The 23,252-nt window shown below is 42.5% G+C and overlaps 1 protein-coding gene across 2 annotated transcripts in view; it reads left to right on the top strand.

The window, feature by feature from the left end:
* LRIG1 (leucine rich repeats and immunoglobulin like domains 1) overlaps positions 1 to 20,205 on the top strand; it is a 126,873-nt gene extending 106,668 nt beyond the window's left edge. The window contains exons 11-19 of one of the 2 annotated variants that reach the window (XM_040359192.1): positions 1,428 to 1,499; positions 4,174 to 4,337; positions 8,140 to 8,460; positions 10,373 to 10,654; positions 12,400 to 12,843; positions 13,564 to 13,611; positions 16,003 to 16,143; positions 16,535 to 16,834; positions 16,958 to 20,205. In XM_040359192.1, the coding sequence (XP_040215126.1) occupies positions 1,428 to 1,499; positions 4,174 to 4,337; positions 8,140 to 8,460; positions 10,373 to 10,654; positions 12,400 to 12,843; positions 13,564 to 13,611; positions 16,003 to 16,143; positions 16,535 to 16,834; positions 16,958 to 17,160 (1,975 nt within the window). In that variant the 3' untranslated portion in view covers positions 17,161 to 20,205. The remainder of the gene's footprint in view (positions 1 to 1,427; positions 1,500 to 4,173; positions 4,338 to 8,139; positions 8,461 to 10,372; positions 10,655 to 12,399; positions 12,844 to 13,563; positions 13,612 to 16,002; positions 16,144 to 16,534; positions 16,835 to 16,957) is intronic. The other variant, XM_040359193.1, reaches the window with a different exon arrangement.
* The last annotated feature ends 3,047 nt before the right edge of the window (positions 20,206 to 23,252 follow it).

Here is a 23,252-nt window from a genome sequence, read left to right as displayed (position 1 = left end):
CAAGCGATGTCTTGATATAAGAGTAGCGTCATGTCACAACTGAGTATAAAAAAGAAGAGAGGCACCTCTAAGTGTAGCAATATGGATACAGTTAATGAAGGTACAACATTTAGCAACTTATTGCTACACTTAGAGGTGCCTCTCTTCTCTTTTATACCCTGTAATAAAAATGCTTTGATATACAAGTGCTTTGGATTACAAGCATGTTTCTAGAACAAATTCTGCTCGCAAACCAAGGTTTTATTGTACCTGTTTTGGGTTAGAAAGTATTTAAAGTGGTTGTAAACCTCTGAAATGAAAAATTAACAAAGAAAATCCTTCTATAGTGTGTACTTGCCTCAACCCTAGTGTGATTACTGCCTGCTTTCTCCTCCCTCTGTTATCTGCATGAGTCAGTTCTGATGCTGACCTAGGCAATCTGAGGATGGCCCTGCTCCGCCTACAGCACACAGCAGGTGATTGACAGCCTCAGTTGTGCATGTTTCCCTATCAGACCGATGAAGAGGGGGTGTGTCCTTTTCTTCAACTTAGGTCTCAGATTACACTCAGCTCACCAAATTCTCATCCCTTGCTTTCTGGAGCTGGGTAATGCTATGTAAACGGTGCACCTTGAATGAGAGGGCTGCAGGTAGAACTTATTTAGGAGGATTTGTTTAATCTCTGTGCATCACCTGAGGCTGGTCACTTCACTGGGTATATGTGAGGGTTTAAAAAACACAGAAAGTTGGCATAAAATCAAGGCAACTAGCATTTTCAGTAGGAGATCAGCAATGGTAGCCCTCATATTTCTACGATGACAGGTTTACCTTGAATAAACCTCAAGAAAAAAGTAGGAACCAAGCTGAGATGTTGCCCATAGTGGAGAATAATTTTTCATCTTTTGTTCTCCGGGAAAATAATACAAAGAATCGTATTGGCCCCTGTGGGCAACAACATCGTTGTTCCTTTTCTTTTGTGTTAATGTCCTCTTTACAGGGCTACAGTTACTTTTCTGAAATGAAATCAGTGTGTTCAGCATAGATAAATATAGAAGTTTTATTTTCTCTCAGCAGATTGATAGAATAAAACCTGCTTGTAGGCCTTAAACTTTTTCGGATTGGTGAGCAGCTGACTTGGCCGGAGCGATGGAATGTTCTTCCCCCAGGATTTTCAATGCTCGCAGCGCTGATTCAGTGTTCACTTCCTTTTTAAATTAAACATAGCCTGGACAGTATATCCTCAACCTGACAAGGTTTACTGCAATTGACTTTATCCTATTATTTTTTTTACCCCCCCTTTTTTTTGTCTCATAAACAAAACCTCTGGAACGTATTTTATTCATATTGTTTGTTGGCCGCAGGTACATAATAAACTGATTTGAAGTTTGCCAATTCTTCCTTTTAACGTTGCCGCCCCCCAACTAAATACTTTTCTTGATTTCCTGGCAGAAACCTTGGCGGGAATGCCATGCGGTCAGTCCAAGCCGAGGCGTTTGGAGAGATGAAAATGCTGAGAGAGCTGTAAGTGCTTACATTGAAGGGACATGGGTGTCGGTGGAAGGACGGGAGGGGATGGGGGTGTAAAAACATAAATCTTTGCTGTCTCGCTGTGAAGATCCAGAACGGTCAGTTTCCTCTGGCAAGCACTTGCTTCTGCTGGTTGGAAGTTTGGATCCATCTAAGTAATTGTAACTATTTATAGGATATAGCTACAGTACATTTAAAATGCATTAGAAGTTTTATTATACCCACCAAACCAAACAACTTTTTATTTTTAAATATAAACCTAATGCTCCATTTCTTTTTCTCCGTGCATTGGAAGCTGATATCTCAGGCCCAGAGCCAACATTGCTTTACTTCAACCTGTCGCAGTCTGCATTGATAAACAGAACAGCCCTGAGAGTACATACCGGCTTGATACAACGGGGAGATTTACTAAAGCTGGTATACACAGGATCTGTGCAATAGGCGTCTAAATTTTATTGACAAAGCTTAAAGGTGTTGTAAAGCTTTGTCAATAAAAAAAACATCCGATGCTTACAAGCCCCCCAGCCCCCCAGTTTACTTACCTGAGCACTCGAAAGTCCTGCGTCGTAAATGCGCTGGCTACTCACCCCTGTCTTCTCGGCTCTTCATTGGAGTTTGATAGCAGCGCAGCCATTGGCTCCTGCTGCTGTCAATCCAATCAATGACACAGTGCACCAGGGACGGGGCCGATTGATGCACTTGACGGCTATGGCAGCCACTGTATCACACGGGAGCGCTCCCGCAAGATAACCACCTTGGGAGAGCGCTTTCCAAAACGGGGGCTAGCTCTTGTGGGGAGGAGCTGAGATAGCAGCCGAGGGACCCCAGAAAACCAGGAGCGGGGCCACTCTGTGCAAAACGAACTGCACAGCGGAGGTAAGTATGACATGTTTGTTATTTAAAAAAAAAAAAGAACCTTTACAACCCCTTTAATTGAATAAGCTGAAGTCAGAAGCTGATTGGTTACTATGCACAGTTGCACCAGATTCTGTGTTCGAAAGTTTTAGTACATCTCCCTCCATCCCCCATGTCTTTAGTGCCAGGAGCCATAGATAATGACTAGTTTACTGCACTCCGAAGAAACAAATCGTAAACTGCTGTAGGCAGGCAATATTGCACAAATGTAAATTCCCATTTCCCATGCAATTATATATTCTTGACTTTTTTATAGCCCTGACAAATTAGGCAAGGCTTTGCATATTGTACATTCACATTAGTCGCTGCCTTCAAGGAGCTTACAGTGTAGGTCCCTGTCTTACATGCATACCAGGACCAGTTTGTACAGGTGCCAACTGAACTACCAGCGTGTCTTCTGAGTATAGGAGAAAACTGGGGAACCCAGAGGAAAACCATCATGAGGCAAACAAGCAAACTCTATGGGGTTGATTTAATAATGCTGGAGAGTGCAAAATGTGGGCCAGCTCTGAATTGAAACCAGACAGCTTCCAGGTTTTTTGTCAAAGCTTAATTGAACATGCTGAAGTTAGAAGCCGATTGGCTACCATGCAAGGCTGCACCAGATTTGGCCCTCTCCAGTTTTAGTAAATCAACCCCTATATGTCTAGTGTACTGGCTGGGATCAGAAACCAGCATACAAGTGCTGCAAGGTAGAGGTCCTACCTACTAAGCAATTATGTTGCCCTCCAAGGAGGCAATAAAGAAAAGCACATCTGTTGGGAATCTCTGATGCCCTCATATGGTATGAGGCATACCCCTCTGATCTCTGTACAGAGTAGACAGTTGACAATGTAAATGTAAAAAAAAGTCTACATTGGCTTGGGCCTGTGATATGGATCTAAAATTGAGGGAAAAGTCTCTATTCATGGCTCTTCTTAGGGCCCCAAATATAAACGTTATTATCTATAGGGCTCAGAGTTACCCCCTTCCTAGTCAGAGGAACCATCAGCAGTCTGACCTTTGCAATAGATTGTCATCTGAATTTTGTCTGTCATGTTTAAAGTCATGGAGGAGGTGAAAATCTCTGATGTGCAGCATTGACATCACTGTTGGAGCTCTGGCTCCCAGCATTCTCCTCTGCTAACAGACAAATGGGACAGGTTTATGAGGGGTGTAGTAGGAACTTGCCAGGCCATCCATGAACTCCTAGGCCGCGTACACACGGTCGGACCAAACTGATGAGACTGGCTCGTCGGACCGTTTTCATCGGTTCACCTATGAAGTGGCCTGATGTGTGTACACACCATCAGTTCAAAATCCGATTGGGTCAGAACGCGGTGATGTAAAACACACGACGTGCTGAATAAAACTAAGTTCAATGCTTCCAAGCATGCGTCGACTTGATTCTGAGCATGCGTGGGTTTTGAACCGATGCGTTTCTGTACTAACCATCTGTTTGGTCCAATCGGGCAGCGGTCCATCGGTTCGGTTTTGAAGCATGTTTAGAAATTTTGGACCGAAGGAAACCAGACCGATAGCCTTATACACACAGTCGGTTTGGTCCGATGAAAATGAACTTCGGTTCATTCTCATCGGACCAAACCGACCGTGTCTACGAGGCCCTATGGAAGACCTGGAGAGTGAAAAGAATACAAGGGCGCTATTATACATATGAGCACACACACTTTGTTCAAGCAATGATTACACATTTTTACAGGTTCGGTCTATTGGAATTGTCATTTGTATTAATTATATGTGTGTCTCTGTTCAGGTACATTAACAGCGAGAGCTTCTTATGTGACTGTCATCTCAAGTGGCTTCCTGCATGGTTGGCCAGTAAAAAGCTGCAGTCCAACGCGAAGGCCGTCTGTGCCCATCCAGAGTCCTCACAGGGCAAAAGCATTTTCAGCGTCCCGGCAAAGAATTTTGTATGCGGTAAGATCCGATTTTGCTTTCTTACTTTGGAAACCGATGGCACAAAAAGCCTAGACCTTGATTTGTTTAATACGTGTTTATATCAGTTTCATTTAAGATAAATCTGGGAAGCCGAATGTTTTGTCAGGCTCGCCAAGAGAAATAATGACACAAGATGAGGCAGATCGCTTCACCAAAGAAAGCTTTTAAAATATGTTAGCTACGTAAATGCCAGTATACCTTAAAATGAACGTGCTTTTCAAAGCAAGAGCTTGGCATAAATATATCCTCCTTCCAAATATTCACCTATTCTACACTCCCCCATTGGATGCCTGGAATATGAAGAAAAAGGTCTGGTTCTTCAGTTATTGGCAGATTGTGATTAACTCCCCACGTTACACCGATGGGTACATGAACTGCCAATCACCAGGTCAAGTCTTGTCGCAGAAGAGCAAGGAGTACAGTCATTAACCCTATGTATGTTTTTGACTGAAGTGACTTGCAACCTACATAGGAATTCTTCTTTTCACTCCCAACAGGTGAATGGAGCAAATAAAAGTAAATCTGTTGCTTTACCTTGCCTGAGTAAAGCACATGTTCAGGGGTAGGCAACTTCGGCCCTCCAGCTGTGGTGAAACTAGAAATCCCATCTGCCTCTAGGAGTCATGCCTGTGATTGTTAGGGTCTTGCAATGTCTCATGGGACTTGTAGTTTCAAAACAGCGGGAGGGCCGGGGTTGCCTACCCCTGCTTTAAAGAGTCTATTCCATACACACCACTGCTGCTAGTCACTCTTGACAAACTGGTGTCAGTAGAAAGTCTATGATTGGCGTTGAAATTATTTAACCGATAGTCTATTGCTGCCCTAAGATGTTAATGGAGACTTTAATGTTCACAAGTATGCATACTGGCAAGTTAAAAAGTCAATCCACCCAGAAAGTTATTTCAGCTATAGATAGCGTCTAATTGGCTAAGTGATGATTAATGGGTAGAGTCAACTTATGGTGCTTAGGTACCCCAACTGCCATAGTTCCAAGCAGGGGCGGACTGAAAACTCATGGTGCCCCCGGGCAATATGAGATTATGGTGCCCCCGGGCAATATGAGATTATGGTGCCCCTGGCAACATGAGATTATGGGGCCCCTGGACAATAGATTATGGGGCCACACAGTATACATACACACAGAATACACATACACACACTGAATAGGTACTGGAGAGGCAGCGCAGCTATAATCTTGGGATTTAAAAAAAAACAAACACAGATTTTTACATACTGTCCCTGGCTTTACTGAGGCTGGCAACCCTGATGGTGCCCCCTAGTGGCATGGGGCCCTCGGGCAGTGCCCGAATGGTCAGTCCGCCCCTGGCTCCAAGCATGTTTGTGTGGGCATGGAAGGATATCAGTTGTATACACCAATGTTTCTCAACCAAGGTTCCTCCTGAGGTTGCTAGGTGTTCTTGAGCAATGGTGGATCACCCAAACACCCCCCCCCCCCTCGCACATCAACCATCAATGCAAGGGGTCTACACCACAATTTTTACTTACTACCGTTCTTTTCTACAATTGTCGTTCATTTAAAAATGATTCCTAAAATGGTTTTTAGTAGAGGGTTGGCGACACTATTAACTGCCCTAGGTGTCTAATATGTTAGGTACACCACATTACTTATTCTTTCATTTAAGACTTTTTTTTAACTTATTGATTAACATTCCATAAACTGTAGTTAAACTTCTTTATAGTGGGTGTTCCCTGAGAACTTGAAAATATTTCATGGATTCCTTAGGGGTAAAAAAGTGAGAAAAGCTGGTATAACATGGGGAAAATCTCAGTGAGCTACAACGGGGGTTTATCACCCCCCATGGTTGTGTTCAACGGCCAGATACTTGTCTGAGCATTTTATCAGATAAGTTGTGTGCATACGCAGAATTTTATCACGCGTACACACGATCGTTTTTGTCCAAAAAACTATGTTTTTCCAACTTCATCATTAAAAACGATGTTGCCCACACACCATCGTTTTTGAAAAATGATGAACAAAGCGCGGTGACGTATGACGGCACTCTGAAGGGGAAGTTCTATTTGCCTTTGGGCTGCTTTTAGCTGATTCCTTGTTAGTAAAAGACGATTCATGCTTTTTTGTCTGTTACAGTGTGATGAATGTGCTTACTCCATTATGAATGGCAGTTTTACCAGAACGAGCGCTCGCGTCTCATAACTCGCTTCTGGGCATGCGCGGGTTTAAAACGTTGTTTTAGCCCACACACGATCATTTTTTACAACCCGAAAAACATTGTTTTTTTTCATGCCGAAAAACAACCGTGTGTACGGCTTAAGACACACGTGCCTTACTCAACCAAAAATTATACTAGTCATCAGTGTAGCATTTTGATACTTTTTTAATGCCAATAAATTTATTATGTATTATATCTTGCGTAATTTCTTTTTTTTGCAAGATCAGTAGCTCTCTACTTGATAAAAACATAAAAAAAATTGCTTACCAAAATTTTAGGAAATAATTTGAGTTAGTTGGACTTATTCTAAATAAAGTGGTGAACAGAGGGGGAAAAAAGGCCCAAACCAAAATAGCCCACCCTTGTTCCGTGACTGGAAATACATAGAAGACATCAAACCCTCCTAAGGACACATATGTGCCTCACATGTGCTGATTGCCGCTCACACCCAAATCCAAGAATTTCACCCCTTTGAGGTCCAGCTGGCTTGCAGCGCTGGACAGCTGAAAACACAATTAATCCCCCACAGATTGAAACTACAAACAAAAGGTTTAATTAAAACAAGGTACACAGAGATCAACCTTCATTATATCTGTTATTGTTGTAGAAAGGTACACGGATTGGAACGTTTTGCGCTGCTTATTTTGTTTACTAATTTGTGCATTCCAAGAGAGGAATGAAATAGAGATTCGTCATTCGTGCTATAAACTCGCCATGTGTGGAGGGGATCCGTTGTCAGGAATACCACCACTTGGGAGGAGGTTGATTACATAAATAAAAAAAAAAGGTTTATTTTTTTAACAGGATGTGAGCTTTGAATGCCATTGTATTACAGAACAAATATCAATGATAGGTTGTAGAAAGTGTGACAACTTCAGCTGTCATTCAACATCCCATAATAATACTGTGATGCCAGAATTAAATGTAACTTCCTCACAGCAACCATATACATCATGAGCGGATCTCAATAAGAATGTAGAGTGCTCTTATCAGTGGTGGCCCATCAATAAGGGGACCGCCCCCCTAATCTACGTGCCCGGCCCCTATCTACATGCAGGGCGCCAGGCGCATGGATTTCAATGGGGTGGTTTTTTTTTGGAAGCACAAGATTAGAGCTCTAATTGCCGCCACCCCCAAAAAAAGAGCACCAGCCGCCACTGGTTCTTATTCATGTTAAGGGCTAAAAATTATTTATATATTTTTTTTCTAGTCGGTTTAATATAATTATTACATATAACATTTTATACCAATATTTTCATTCTGCAAAGAGAGCTGTAGGCTCTTTTTCACTTTTGCTGTCTATTCTTAGCTGCTATGTTGGGATAAAAAAAAAAACTGTTAGCAGAGCTCAATAGCTTAAGCTAAAATTTACATACATAACTGAATGAACCAGGAAAGTCTGCTCCCCCTGTCTCTTGTTCAGATGGGACTGTAGTTTAAAATGGAACGCTCTCCCAATCAACACTGATTATTTTTCTAAGGTGAATAATACAAATGGCTGTAATCTGGTTTCTTATGTCTTTGCTACACAACACCAGGTCATGAATGGTCACACAATGATCGTCTACTATCTTTTGCCTTTTTTTTAGATGATCTGCCTAAACCACACATCATGCTGCAGCCAGAGAAGACTATGACAGTGCTGGGAAAAGACATCCGCTTCTCCTGTTCGGCGGCCAGTAGCAGCAGTTCACCGATGACATTTGTGTGGAAGAAAGACAATGAAATCTTGCACAACGCAGAGATAGAAAACTTTGCCAACATCAGGGAGAAGGGTGGAGATGTGATGGTCTACACCACCATTCTGCACTTGCGTAATGTCACTTTTGAGCACGAGGGGCAGTTCCAGTGCATCATCACCAACCACTTTGGTTCCACGTACTCAAATAAAGCTGGACTTGTTGTAAACGGTGAGCAAATGTGATGGTTCTGTAATGTTCAAATAGATCTCCAGCTATTGGTTGAGAATGGTTAAAATTCTTGTCAGATTTTTGTTACTATCCAAAGAAAAGCTCTGTGTCACTCTAAACCAAGACTCGGTGTCTTCCAATTTGTGGGTGCCAGTTGCCTCTCTAGAGTCTGCCCCAGATGAACAAGAATGCGCTTCACGCAATGCAGCTTCTCAAACTAGCTTTATTGATCCAGAAAGATCATACAAACCCAGCCTAGATCCTCTCACTCTATTGCATTTCCCCCACTTAATGGCCTTCATTGTAGAAACCCCATTGATGAAGCCTATTGAGTAGGCAAACACATTAGGCCTCGTACACGATAGGATCGCCAGAGGAGAACGGTCTGATAGGATCACACATGATAGGATTGCCAGAGGAGAACGGTCTGATAGGATCATACATGATAGGATCGCCAGAGGAGAACGGTTCATCAGTCCAAACAGATCGTGTGTAGGCCCCATAGGTTATTTAACCTTCGGTCAAAAAAATTAGAACTTGCTTTAAAATTGAACCGATAGGTCAAAACCGATCGTTAGTATGCAAAAGCATCGGTTAAAAATCCACGCATGCTCAGAATCAAGTCCACGCATGCTTGGAAGCATTGAACTTCGTTTTTTTCAGCACGTCGTTTTACGTCACCGCGTTCTGACACGATCGTTTTTTTAACCAATGGTGTGTAGGCGTGACGGACCATCAGTCAGCTTCATCGGTTAACTTAAGACAACGGTCCTTCAGACCGTTTTTATCGGATGGACTGATCGTGTGTACGAGGCTTTAGAGTAGAAGAATCTAGGTTAAAGGGGTTGTAAAGGTACACTTTTTTCCCCTAAATAGCTTCCTTTACCTTAGTGCAGTCCTCCTTCACTTACCTTATCCTTCCATTTTGCTTTTAAATGTCCTTATTTCTTCTGAGAAATCCTCACTTCCTGTTCTTCTGTCTGTAACTCCACACAGTAATGCAAGGCTTTCTCCCTGGTGTGGAGTGTAGTGCTCGCCCCCTCCCTTGGACTACAGGACAGTCAGGACGCTCTTTATGTTGCAGATAGAGAAATAAGCTGTGTGTTAGTGGGCGTCCTGACTCTCCTGTAGTCCAAGGGAGGGGGCGAGCACGACACTCAACAACAGGGAGAAAGCCTTGCATTACTGTGTGGAGTTACAGATAGAAGAACAGGAAGTGAGGATTTCTCAGAAGAAATAAGGACATTTAAAAGCAAAATGGAAGGATGAGGTAAGTGAAGGAGGACTGCACTAAGGTAAAGGAAGCCAATTAGGAAAAAAAAATTGTACCTTTACAGCCCCTTTAGGTTTGCATGGTGTGTCTAGATCTAAAAATTCAATGCTCGATTACACGAGTGCAGCCATGTGAATTTTTGATTGCTTAACCCAGGTTTCTATTGCTGACGATGTCTCAAACTAAGGGTATCCATCTACTCTCACCATTTGTCCTGATGACCATTGTCACCAGGACAAAGTGATGGGAAAGCCAAAAGTTTTACAGTTCACCCGTAACAGTTGCTGAGAAGAAATGTTTAAAGGGGACACCTGTTCAAGTGACAACTGTCTTTTCAGGACCTCCCTTCACTCCTAAGACATTTTCACGGACTTGTCACGTCTCCATTTACAGAATAATTGTCTTTCTTTAATAAGGTAGTGAGCCAATATGTGTACATTTTTTCAAAATGTTCACTGTTTATTATTTGTTACAAATAAAGAGCAAGGTGATTGGTTGCAACAGGTAGGGTAGTTGGCGTATGTGAGATTGTAGTAGGGACAGTAAACTGTAAATATATTTATTCTGTAGATCTTTTTGTCTTTAATATCTGCACACAACGCACTCACTTTATTTTTTTTATTTTTTTTGTAATCTTAGTTCTGCCATCATTTCTCAAAACTCCAAGAGATAACACCATACGGACAGGTACAACTGCCAGGCTGGAATGTGCAGCAGACGGCCACCCCACCCCAGAGATTGCATGGCAGAAAGACGGCGGCACAGATTTCCCTGCTGCTCGGGAGAGGCGCATGCATGTTATGCCTGAAGACGACGTCTTCTTCATTACAGATGTCAAAAGTGAGGATATGGGGGTGTACAGCTGTACGGCACAAAATTCTGCTGGATCAGTTTCTGCGAATGCAACACTGACTATACTCGGTAAGTTTTCTGAAAGTTCTAATAAAGGGAAAACTACAAAAGATTTTGGCCCAGATTCACAGAGAGTTGGGCGCACATTACGCCACCGTAACGCAAACGCCGTACGCCACTACGACGCAGAGCAGAGAGGCAAGCATGGAATTCAGGAAGCCAGTGCTCCCAACGATGCGTCGGCGTGGCGTATGTTTCGAAGGCACAGGCCGGCGTAGGTGGTAGTGGGCTTGACCCATGCAAATGAGGCGTGACCCCATGCAAATGATGGTCCGAGCGCCAGACAAGTACGTTTAACGAACTGCGCATGCGTCGTGACGTGGACGCATCCCCCTGCGCATGCTCACAACCACGTCGGAAACAACTGCCTAAGATACGCCGGATCACTGCGTACGCCATGAACGTAACCTACGCCCAGCCAGACACACGTCCAACGTAAAATACGCCGGCTTGTGTTCCCTGGTGCAGACCTTTGCATGTCTGCTGCTGAGTTACACCTCCTTTATGGGGCTTAACTTTACGCCGGACGTACAACTTACGTGCACCTCTCGTAGCCTGCGTCGGGCGCACGCAGGTTCGTGAATCGCCGTATTTCCCTCATTTGCATGTTTGAATGACTAATCAATGGGAGCAGCACCATGCTCTCAGCCTAAATGTGCGCCCACTCTACGTCAGCGTAAGCAGGATATGTTGGCGGGGTGTAGCCTGGTTTTAGGCGCATCTCTGTTTGTGGGTCTTGCGCACAGATACGACGGCGCACATTTGCACTTATGTCGGCGTAACTTGTTATACATCGGCGTAAGTGCTTTGTGAATCTGGGCCTTTGAATTTGTCAAATAAAAAAAATAACTTTGTAGAGCCAGATTTCAGTTTTTTAAAGGTGCCACTCTTTAAAGGTTGCTTTGTTAAATGGAGGACAATGGGTTTTGTAGATCATGGTCCTTGGCTCTTTGCCTGTTGGTTTAGCCAGTGCCTTCATAAAAATAAAATGATCCATATCCTTTAGATCTCCTTTGTGCACTTTAAAGCCTCGTACACACGATCGGACTTCCATCTGACTTTTCCGTGGATTTTTGTCCGAAGGGGCATTGGCTGTGAACTTGGTATGCATACACACAGCAGAACATTTTCAGCCAACATTCACCAAATCACATCGTTTTTCAGCTCTTTACTGCCACCCTTTGGGCAACTTCTGTTATTGGTGGCTGATATTTAGCACTGGTTAGGAGCATGCGTGTTTGTGCTTTGGATTTTAGTCCGATGGATTTGTGTACACACGATCGGATGATCCGACACAACAAATGTTCTGTTGGAAAATTGGAGAGCATGCACAGCCAATATTTGTTGTCGGAAATTCTGACAACAATTGTCCGATGGAACATACAGACGGACGCATTGTTTGGAAAATCCAATCGTGTGTATGGGCCTTTAGTTCCAGCGTGCTGATGGCCAGGTAGTTCAAACAGATTTAGTGCCATTACTGAAATGGTGAGCACATTTAATGATCATTCGCTGATCTTGTCACTTGCACTTCAGAAATGAATCTGTATAACTAGTTTTAGGTGCTGTAAATACCTTTAGAATTCTTCATTGTGCAGGCGCTGAATGGCCTAAAGGTAGAAGATGGTAATAACAAATGGTTCCCTTGAGTGGAATTCATACATATATTACATAGTTCTGATTTTATAATGTTTTGCATTGTTTGGATACACAATGGTATTAACCAAAAATTCCCCATGCATTTTCTTTTTCAGAGATGCCATTTTTGGCTCATCCTCTAGAAGACCGCATGGTTTCTGCAGGGGCTACGTTGGCATTACAGTGCAAAGCTAATGGCAGCCCTCCACCACGGATAACATGGTTGAAAGGAGACGAGCCCATCATAGTAACAGAAAGACACCATTTCACACCGGGTAACCAGCTGCTGATCATACGCAATGTGGTACAGGAAGATGCCGGGAAATATACCTGCGAAATGTCCAACACGCTTGGGACAGAACGCGCTTACAGCCAAGTTAGTATCTACCCTACTTCGGGTGGAGGCTGTGTGTTGGAGACCATTAAAATGGAGGGAACCATGACGTTCGGGATCATCACCATCGCTGTTGTGTGTAGCATTGTTTTAACATCTCTCGTGTGGGTGTGCATCATCTACCAATCCCGAAAAAAGAGCGAGGAATACAGCGTCACCAATACAGGTAACCTTCAGATCATTCTGGCTTCTGTCTGGTTGGGTTGGCCCCTTCTCTCCATCATTTTCTTCTGTCCTAGTGTAATATAAAGTGTTAAAGGGCAAGCTGTTTTGAGGCGGAACCTCAAATTCTCTCTATCTATCTAATTATATATATATATAATCTATTTATTTATTATACAATCCTTAAAGTGAACAATAGGAAAAACAGGTTCCCTTTATATATTTTTTCCTTTTTATACGCCCCCTGTGTGTTGTTGGGGAAGGGGTCATTAAAAAAAATAGTTGTGTTGCCCTGTACAGACAAAGTGAAGGTTTGCTTTACCTGCTACAATATGTGTGTTTGTTGCTAAACAGATTTGTAGAATTTATGGAACAAAATTGAGCTATTCACAGATCCTTGATACACCATTATTCAAAAGGTTGGCGCAACTGTTTAGAGTGTTAGCTGTTTCCCATGTGCACACTAAATTTGTGACATCCTCCTCTTGCCATGGCTCAGCACCTTCTGCCTGAAACATGTTAAGACGACAGCAGAGGGTTCTGCACCAGCGGTTGTTTGGCTTACAGTGCTGGCGCTCCTGGATTGAAGCCAATCAGCATAAGGATGATTTTTTTTTTTCTCCCTAGAAGTGCTTACCAATATTTTTAATTTTCAGATAATTCTATGGCTATTGAACTATGGGTGAAATAAACATTAACAAAATGTGTTCCTTGTGTTTTACAGATGAAACCATTGTTCCTCCAGATGTGCCAAGTTATCTGTCTTCTCAAGGTATGATCCAGAATAAATACAGTGATCAAAATTATGACTTTAAAGTCTAACTCCACATTTAACGTCCCTTTAACCACTTAACCCCCGGACCATATTGCTGGTCAAAGACCAGAGCACTTTTTGCGATTCGGCACTGCGTCGATTTAACTGACAATTGCGCGGCCGTGCGACGTGGCTCCGAAACAAAATTGGCGTCCTTTTCTCCCCCATAAATAGAGCTTTCTGTTGGTGGTATTTGATCACCTCTGCGGTTTTTAGTTTTTGCGCTATAAACAAAAATAGAGCGACAATTTTGAAAAAAATGAATATTTTTTACTTTTTACTGTAATAAATATCCCCCCAAAAATATATATAAAAAACGTTTTTTCCTCAGTTTAGGCCGATACGTATTCTTCTACATATTTTTCGTAAAAAAGAAATCGCAATAAGCGTTTATTAGTTTGCGCAAAAGTAAATAGCGTTTACAAAATAGGGGGTATTTTTATGGCATTTTTATTAATATTTTTTTTTTACTAGTAATGGCGGTGATCAGCGATTTTTTTTCGGTACTGCGACATTATGGCAGAAACTTTTGACACATTTTTGGGACCATTGGCATTTTTATAGCGATCAGTGCTATAAAAATGCATTGGATTACTATAAAAATGTCACTGGCAGTGAAGGGGTTAAGTATGTTCCCTGGGTGTGTTCTAACTGTAGGGGGGGTGGTCTCACTAGGGTAACATCACTGATCTTCTGTTCATACATTGTATGAACAGAAGATCAGCATTTCCCCCCCCTGACAGGACTGGGAGCTGTGTGTTTACACACACAGCTCCCGGTCCCTGCTCTGTAACGAGCGATCGCGTGTGCCCGGCGATGAATGAATGGTTGTCATTGGAAATCATGGGAAATGACTTGTCATGCTACTTTGCCATCACAAATCGTGAGACAAGTCGTATAAGTGTGAAAGGGGCCTCAGCGGAATCTTTGTGTTCATCCATAGAATACAAAGCTTCCTGTGATTGGCTGAGCAGCACTCAGTCCAACTCTATTTTGTTCTGGGAGCGAGATGAGACGTTCTTGACTTACTGCAGGAACACAGCACTGTATACTGTATGTAGCTGGGACTGCATACAGTTATAATACAGTGTGCTTTAGCAAGCGCAACTTGGCCCAAACTAATTATTTAAAGGGACATTAAACATGTAGTTAGGCTTTAAGCTTGCCACACATTAGTAGAATTTTGTTCAAAATGTTTAATTTTATGATTGATTTTGTAATTGATAGTAGGGTCAAATTGGCATTCACGAGAAAGTTTGAAGAAGCAAAACTTTTCTGCAATAAACAAATTTCTAACCGTGTATTTAATTATCATTTGGAAAAGTCCATTGTTCCAAAATTGAATGTTAAAAGGCAAAAACGTTTTGTGTCAAGTCATTAAATATACTGTGAATTTTTGTACAAAAATTAGTACAAACGTTCTTTCAAAAGTCTACTAGTCTAGACCTGCTGACCGATGAGTATTCTGATAATCTAGTAATATAGTGACCAAGGGCCAGATTCACGTAGAAGTGCGGCGGTGTAACGTATCGTAGAAACGTTACACTGCCGCAAGTTTTCATCGCAAGTGCCTGATTCACAAAGCACTTGCAATTAAAACCTACGCCGGCGGCCTCCGGCGTAAGCACGCGTAATTCAAAGGGGCGTGTGCCATTTAAATTAGCCGCGCTCCCACGCCGGACCTACTGCGCATGCTCCCTTTTGAATTTCCCGCCGTGCTTTGTGCAAAGTGACGTAATTTTTTCGAACGGCGACGTGCGTAGCGTACTTCCGTATTCCCGGACGTCTTACGCAAGAAAATTTTTTTTTACATTTCGGCGCGGGAACGACGGCCATACTTTATACAGCACATACGTGTGCTGTGTAAAGTTAGGGCACCAAAAACGACGACTAACTTTGCGACGGGAAACTAGAGTAGCAGCGACGTAGCGAACGCGAAAAACCGTTGTGGATCGCCGTAACTCCTAATTTGCATAACCAACGCTGGTTTACGATGCAAACTCCCCCCAGCGGCGGCCGCGGTATTGCATCCTAAGATCCGACAGTGTAAAACAATTACACCTGTCAGATCTTAGGGATATCTATGCGTAACTGATTCTATGAATCAGTCGCATAGATACTCCGAGAGATACGATGGAGTATCTGAGATACTCCGTCGGATCTCTTTTGTGAATCTGGGCCATAGTCCTGAACAAATGAATATCAATTTTATTAAAGATTTTTAGCTGTTAGACCTGAAAGTGTCTGTGATGCACACCAATAAAATTCCGGGTTCTACTATGTTGGTGTAGGGGCTCGTCACTATTACTCATTCTGTATGACGAATGACAGACTGGTCTCTTGTTTCAGGCATCTGTTCCAGTGACAGCTCTGGGAATACTGATGTGGAGGCCTGTAATGTTGACCACAGACAACCACGGCCCTGTGTAGGATGCAACTCCGATGAGCCTTGTAAAAGAGCCAGTGGATTGTTCAGCACAGAAAGCCCAGGTAACTGACATCCCGGACTATTACTATAGCATTGGCATAAGCTTTTGAAAGTGAACCTGTGCTTTGCCCATGCAGGGCAAAGGTTCTCTTTAATGCCCCTGTTTATTATAGGTACCTATATAGTGCTGACAATTTACGCAGCACTTTATTTTACATTCAGTCCCTGCCCTCAAGGAGCTTACAATCTAAACTCGCATTCATACACACACATACTAGGACCAATTAAACATGAGCTAATTAATTTACCAGCATGCCTTTGCAGTGTGGGAGGAAACAGATTGATTTATTATCTTTATTACCTGTGTGCAGTCATGAATGATCAATCTATATTTGTCAGTCCAGGATACCCAATTGGTCATTTAAGAGTCTTGCTTTGTTATCATCAATACAGGCTATGGATACCAGGTTGTGTGTACGGACTGCTTAGAAGGCCGCGCTATGTACACCAAGGACCCCGACTATTGTCCGCAGACATTACAGCCTCTGGACTGTTCATATGAAAGACCTAGAAATGACCATGATGGCTACAGAAATGGCACGGACCATTCTACAACACCAAACGGTCTTTCGAACCTGGGGGCCGTAAGCTACAACAAGATGGATGCCTGTGAAATTGTGTACCCCAGCAACCACGAGAGGGTTCCTTTCTTGAGTGAACAGCAGACACACGTTTTGGTGTCTGATTCACAAGGTAATTGCGAGGATTGGTCCCCTTCTGCCAACACAATTATAGAGACCCTTTCACCACACTATTCATTTTCACAATCTTTCAATAAAAGGATATATGAATTTAATGCATATACTGTCTTTACAGGTTCACACCTGGAGCCATTAATCAGGTCGCCTCCTCCAGATTTATATCACCAGCCTCCAGCACAGGACTGTTTTCTACAGCAAATATCACACTTAGCGGACCCTCTTCACAACGAGGGGGCAGCCAAAGAGCCGCCACTCTCCAACGGACACGCATTGACTGCCCAGCACAAACCACACAGTGGATCAGACAATTCCAAATGACTGCTATGTGCAAAGGAGTAACAAAAAAAAGACTTAACATTTTTTGCACTGAGCCAGTAAAGATCTGTCTACCTCAACCCCTTAAGTTGCTATTAGAGGGGTAAAACGGAAATAAATATGAGGTACGAATCAAAAGTTTCTGTGGGGCTAAGGAAGAAGCCAAACAACGTATCGCTGGGCTAAAAGTACTTTATGAACTTTCAAGTGTTGGTAGCTCAAAACGTCTAACTGCATTTACGGCACAAAAATGCAAAAGACTTGTAAGTAGTGAGACAGAAAAAAAATATCTATTTTGTACATTGTACATAAGAGTTTTCATAAATATATAAATATGTAAATATCTAAAAGCTAGATATAAATATATACACATATCTTCTAAAGAGTCTATTTTAATCGTTAGTGCATGAACGCAGGAAAGGCTGTGAAACGCATTGTTTGCAAAATCGCAATTGAGGCGTGATTTAGGTGCCTTATCGTATGGAAGAATGTATGCTTATTTACTGAGGTGTGAGGGTGCAACAAGCTGGTCTTTCACAACATTTGTTTAAGGCTCCTTTCACATGGGGCAGGTTCCATTGTGATCAGTAAAGGATCTGTGAGATGATCCCCGGCCGGTTGGAGCAGAGCAGGTGGATGACGCGTCCGTGTCCACTAAGTATCTGCGGAGTGGATACAGACAACCCCTGCTTTGCTCTATGGGTGGCCAGGAATAAACTGACTCCACTGTCTGTTTACACACACACTACCTACCACCAGTACCCTTCACCTAAATGGTAGAGGACTGAGTCCTCTCTCGTTTTTCTGGGGGGGTTTTTAGCGGGCCTAATCGGACCTGGAGGTAGGCAGGGGTAAGTTTACACCTACCTGTCCATAGGGTTAAATTAACCTTCTGGTCAGGGCCACCTGTTTGAAAGGGGTCTAAAAAAACTTTGTTAGGGAACATTGTTTTAAATGTATGTAAATTTAATAGCTGAACTGGCTCAACCAGCAAAATATTTATTTAAACGGAGGCATGACTTTTGGCCTCTTTCCAGCCCTGCATGTTCTGCTATTCCACCACCATGGTTTGTGGCCTCGCGTTACATGACTGCATTGGGCCTGCATGGAAAGAAGCATTCATCTGGCATTAATGCCTACCACATCCTTGGGCCATGCCATCTAAGGAGCAGCTATAGATGATGTTTAGTCCTTTCCTTATGACCCTCATTAAGGCTTTGTTCTGCCAGTCTTCCCAAGACAGGGTAAGATTTGGTGGGCGAATTTGGTAAATTGCCTCCTTGGCTTTGTTCATAAGCTTAAACATTTTCGTATAGTTGGCTAAGTTTCTGAGCACTAATCTGCATAATGCTTGAAGTAGTTTTCCCTCATAGGGGCTACTACACAGAGGGGTGTCCAGGGACCTGAAGTGTGTGGAGGCCAAAGGCCTGAATTTTCAAAGTGCCCAAGCTTTTTAAATCAGGTATGTGTTGGTGGAGTGCTAGGCTCCACAGTAGGCAGAAACCAGAACCAAGTTTTTAGAGGCAGCTCTCTTTTAAGTGGGGTATCCCGAAGCAGTCTATGGAGCATTGGTAGGATGAGATTGCCACAAAGCCTGAGTAAGCCCACTAAGAATTTTATCACAACACAAGATCAGAGAAGCCAACACGTTTCAGGGCTCAACTCCCCCTTCTTTGGAGCTCATGTGCTGGCTGGGGGTTTAGATTTATACTAAACAGCAATTGCAAAATGAAACTGGATATCACCAAAATGTTCCAGGTTGCTAAACTGACAGCCTATCAGATTAGCGGCCTGCGTAATTTTGGTGAGATTCAGTATAAGTCTAAACTCCCTGACAACACACAAGCTCTGATGAAGGAGAAGTTGAGCTACTGAAAGACGTTTTTTTCTGGTCTTGTCATGATACATTTCTTACCGTACTTAAGTTCTATTGCTCTCTCATCCTTCCAATAGAAGCTTTTCAATGCAGTCAGGGAGATACTTGTCATTAACAAATACTTCCCCCAAATCTTTCAAATAAAGCTTAATATAAGCAGCTGTCACGCTCTACACCTCAGTAAATAATTGGAAGCATAATACAATGGCTTGCACAAACCTTAACGTGTCCCCAGTACTTCCACAGCCACGTTTTGGGCTGAAGTCGCCTAAGCTAAGAATCTGGTGACATACGAGATTCCATGCCAGTGGTTGTCACTTGGTTCTTTGTGATTTCAAGAGTAAGCCTTCAGCCTGCACAATGGCGGACTCTGCTGGGTGCAGTAAAGGGAAAACTTTAAGAGGCATAAAGTAGATTGCACTTAAAATTTTATCTCTGTATCTTCAATTGGAACATTTTGAATGTGGGGAACATGGAAGGGGAATAGTGTATTACAGAAAAATATTACCTTTTTATATCACATTCCAAATGAAGAAGTATCCGGTCAAGAGGTTGGAAAAAATACCCAGATTTTACTAGGTCATCAAAAGCATCCTTTTCTGAATTCTATACCTTTTTCCTTGTCAGTTATTTGCATCAATACTGTAATAAGCCCCATTTACATCTTATGTGTATACAGTGCAGCAATATTAAGCCTAGTGTAGTTTACAGCAGACTCCAAAATCTAAACCAGAGAACATGAGTGCTACAGGCCAAACTTTACAGTGCCAAGATGAGGGCCCCCCTCCAAATCCATGAAAGTCAGTTTTTGATTAGGTCTAGGCACTCCCTTCATATGACTTGGGACTAGCAACAAATTGCAAGCATTGCATTGCGATAGGTAGGGAGAAGTTTGCATGTGTTCCCCATCCAAGGAAGTGGGGTGTAGAGGGGTTGAGGGTTGCCACTGGCAGATTTGGGCGATGGATAGCAATGTCAAGGCAGGATGTGACTTTCCTTAGCTGTGAAGTTGCTAAAATGTGGGACCCATTCACACTAAAGCGATCAATTGTGGTGCATTTACGCATGCACTGTATGACATGTTAATATGCATTGTGTTAAACTCATTCATTATGAATGGACTGCTAACAAACCACAATAGGTTAAAAAAAAGTGCATTAATTTTTTTTTTTTCATAATGGAGCACATCACAAAGCAATATGTGTTGTGGTGCGTTGCACTCTACTGGGATGGCATTCACACTGTACATAGAAGAGGAGCATTGCTTCAATACACAAGTGTAAAGGGGCTCTCTGATCATAGCGCCAGACAAAACTTAACTCTTTTTGGTTGTCTAATTGCCCAATATGAGAAGAGTAATTTCAGGCACCACGGAATCTGCTGTTAAAAGGGAAGACTGTAAGGCAGTGGTTATCAACCCTGTCAACAGGCCAGGTTTGCAAGATAACTGAAATACATCACAGGTGATATCATTTGCTGCTCAGTGATCGCAGTATTCTAGTCTGCATCTCCCCAAGGTAATACATAAAACCTGGCCTGTTAGTGGGCCCTAAGGACAGGGGTGATGGCCACTGCTATAAGGGATTTCAGTAAATGACTTCACGTTTTTTAGAGAGAACTTGGCTGTTGAGTGAAGCAATATAAATTTAATTAATAAAATATCACACCCCCACTCTGATCCACATCTCTGCTGGTCTCGTGGCACGTTCATACCTACATATGTGCATTACAGCATATGTTGTATTGTGCTTGTTGATGTACTGGTGTGTGTTATTAGTGCTATCAGGAAAACATATGCCCCTTTTTATTACCATCGTTCAGGTGTCTGCAGTGGTATTTGTTGCAGGGAGTTAGAACATTTGCATTTTAGGCCCAATGATGTGGGTTGAGTGCCATTAGAAATGAACAGAAGCGCGCAAAAAAATAACACACAATGCGCGTGAATACCATTGCAGAACGCATCAATACAGAGGTGTAAACGGGGCCTACGAGTTGTTGGTATGCTCACATCCATAAGCCTCCTGCTCAGTCTGAAAGCAGAACTGAATGTGTTCCTCATACAATCAGATTGTTTTATTTGTACTGGAAGAATGAATGGGATAATCTGATTGGCTTCGGAGTTGCCACATCCTGTTGAGGAGTCCCCCTTAAAAGAGCCTAGAAATGAATGGGATTTCTGCCAATAAAAGCCTCATACCCACCAAGTGTTTAGCCCTGATGCATTAGATCCTGGTGTTTTGGTGCAGGCGGAAGGCACAGGTGTATAAATACCAGCCTATAAAGCTCCGAGAAGCTGAAAACTGTGGCGGGACTTGGCAGTGTATGGTGTTGGTACTACCGTTTAAGACGGTAGGTACCCAGAACACAAGCTATCTGCTTTCCAAGCATCTATCCTTGGGTGTATGCTGACCTACCGCTCTGTGCACTGTCCAGCTGCAGCACCTGTCAGACTCTGAGTTTTACCGGCTGCTGGAAGTGGGGCTGAATGTGCGCCTGTGCCTTCTGTCCGCATGAAAATGCCGGGATCTCATGCATTGGGGCTAACGGTTTAGCGAGCATGAGGCCTAATACACTAGCCGCTCACACTGTAAATAGCATGAATTTGCACTTTGGGACACGTATCACTGTGTGTATGCAGAATGCCAAGATTGCACGATTCCTTCTAAAGGAGTGCGGCACGGGAAGCTGTAACATTGGACAGTCTGAGACTCCAATCCACAACGTTACAGCTAATCGGAGAAATGTGAATGTTTTATCTTGTATTCACCAACTTGGCTGGTTAGATTTTTTTTTTTTTGTTACTTTAGTATAATGTGAACTAGTAAATCTTTCAGATCACCTTACTTCTATCCTTCATTGTATGTTCTAAAGGCTTCCTGTATAGAAACCAGAGCAAGGGAGAACTGGTCGTGTGGCTCATAGCAACTAGTCAGAGTAAATGCTAATTATCCAACAGTAGAAATATGACAGCTGAGATCTTATTGGTTGCTATGAGAAGCACAGACATTCTCCAGCTAGGCCTGTCATTAAGGCCCACTATTGGATTTTCTGCAGATTTTTGAGGTCAGATTTACCAAAACCATATAATATGAGGTCAAACCTTAAGCGTTTCAATTAGTATGCAATCAGGCAGGCCCCTACACTACATGGTTTTGGTAAATCTGAAGACAAAAATCTAATAGTGCGTATGGGGCCTAAATTCTATACCATGCACAACGGATTTTTAAATTATTATCTGGAAAAAAAACGATATATGTTGCAAAAAATGTACCTTTTAACAAGCACCCTTTGGCGTTTAAGCTGACCACACACACCTTACAAATTGATTGTACAATCACCTTTAGAAGTATGTAGTGCAAGGACCTGCCCAATTCGACACTGATTGGATAGTTAGCAAGGTCCTCCTATTTGTTCTAAAGCCCCATACACACTATCAGTTTTCCTGATGGTTTTCTCTTCAGGTTTACCAAAACCATGTAATATAAGGTCAAACCTTAAGCGTTTCAATTTGAATGCAATCAGGCAGGTCCTTGTACTACATGGTTTTGGTAAACCTGAAGAGAAAACCAGCAGGAAAACTGATAGTGTGTATGGGGCTTAAGAGTAATTGTATGGTGAGACGTAACATGTATGGTGAAACTTCTAGTTCAGTTTATGGAATACCTATGTCACGGCACAGCTCTGATATTCAGAGATTTTCATCCAGATTACATAATTTAGTAACTCTATCATGTGATAATGCTGACCATGTATCATAGATTTGGTCATTTCAAACCAGCTTTTGCGCAAACACTCTATTTGATATAGACACAACAAATTCAAATATCTAGATTGGTAAGACCAGTCAACCTTCTTTGGTGGAAAAAGGGATTGGGGTTGCTCATGATAAATTTAATTTAAGAGTCCTTATTTGATACATGCATTGGTTAGCATAGGAATGTCTACCAAGTGTTGTAGATGATATCCATACAATATAGAATACATTAGCAAGCTAAGACCCTAGACCTCTGCCATTAATATGTACTTTACTGTTTTTTGCCATCTTTGTCCCATTGGGGAGATTTTCCTTTACTTTGTGTCCCAGAGATGCACCATGCATTAAGAGGAAATCCCTTCTAAGATGGTTGTCACTGGAACAGATGTCCCCATTGAAAGATTTACCTTCACTTTCCATTCTGGTTATGTTAGGCTACATGCACATGGGCGGTTTAGTCCATCA

The sequence above is a fragment of the Rana temporaria genome, chromosome 7 (genome assembly GCF_905171775.1).
Source record: "Rana temporaria chromosome 7, aRanTem1.1, whole genome shotgun sequence".
Classification (NCBI taxonomy): domain Eukaryota; kingdom Metazoa; phylum Chordata; class Amphibia; order Anura; family Ranidae; genus Rana; species Rana temporaria.
The sequence above is the reverse complement of the archived record's forward strand: the minus strand, read 5'-3'. Positions and strand labels throughout refer to the sequence as shown.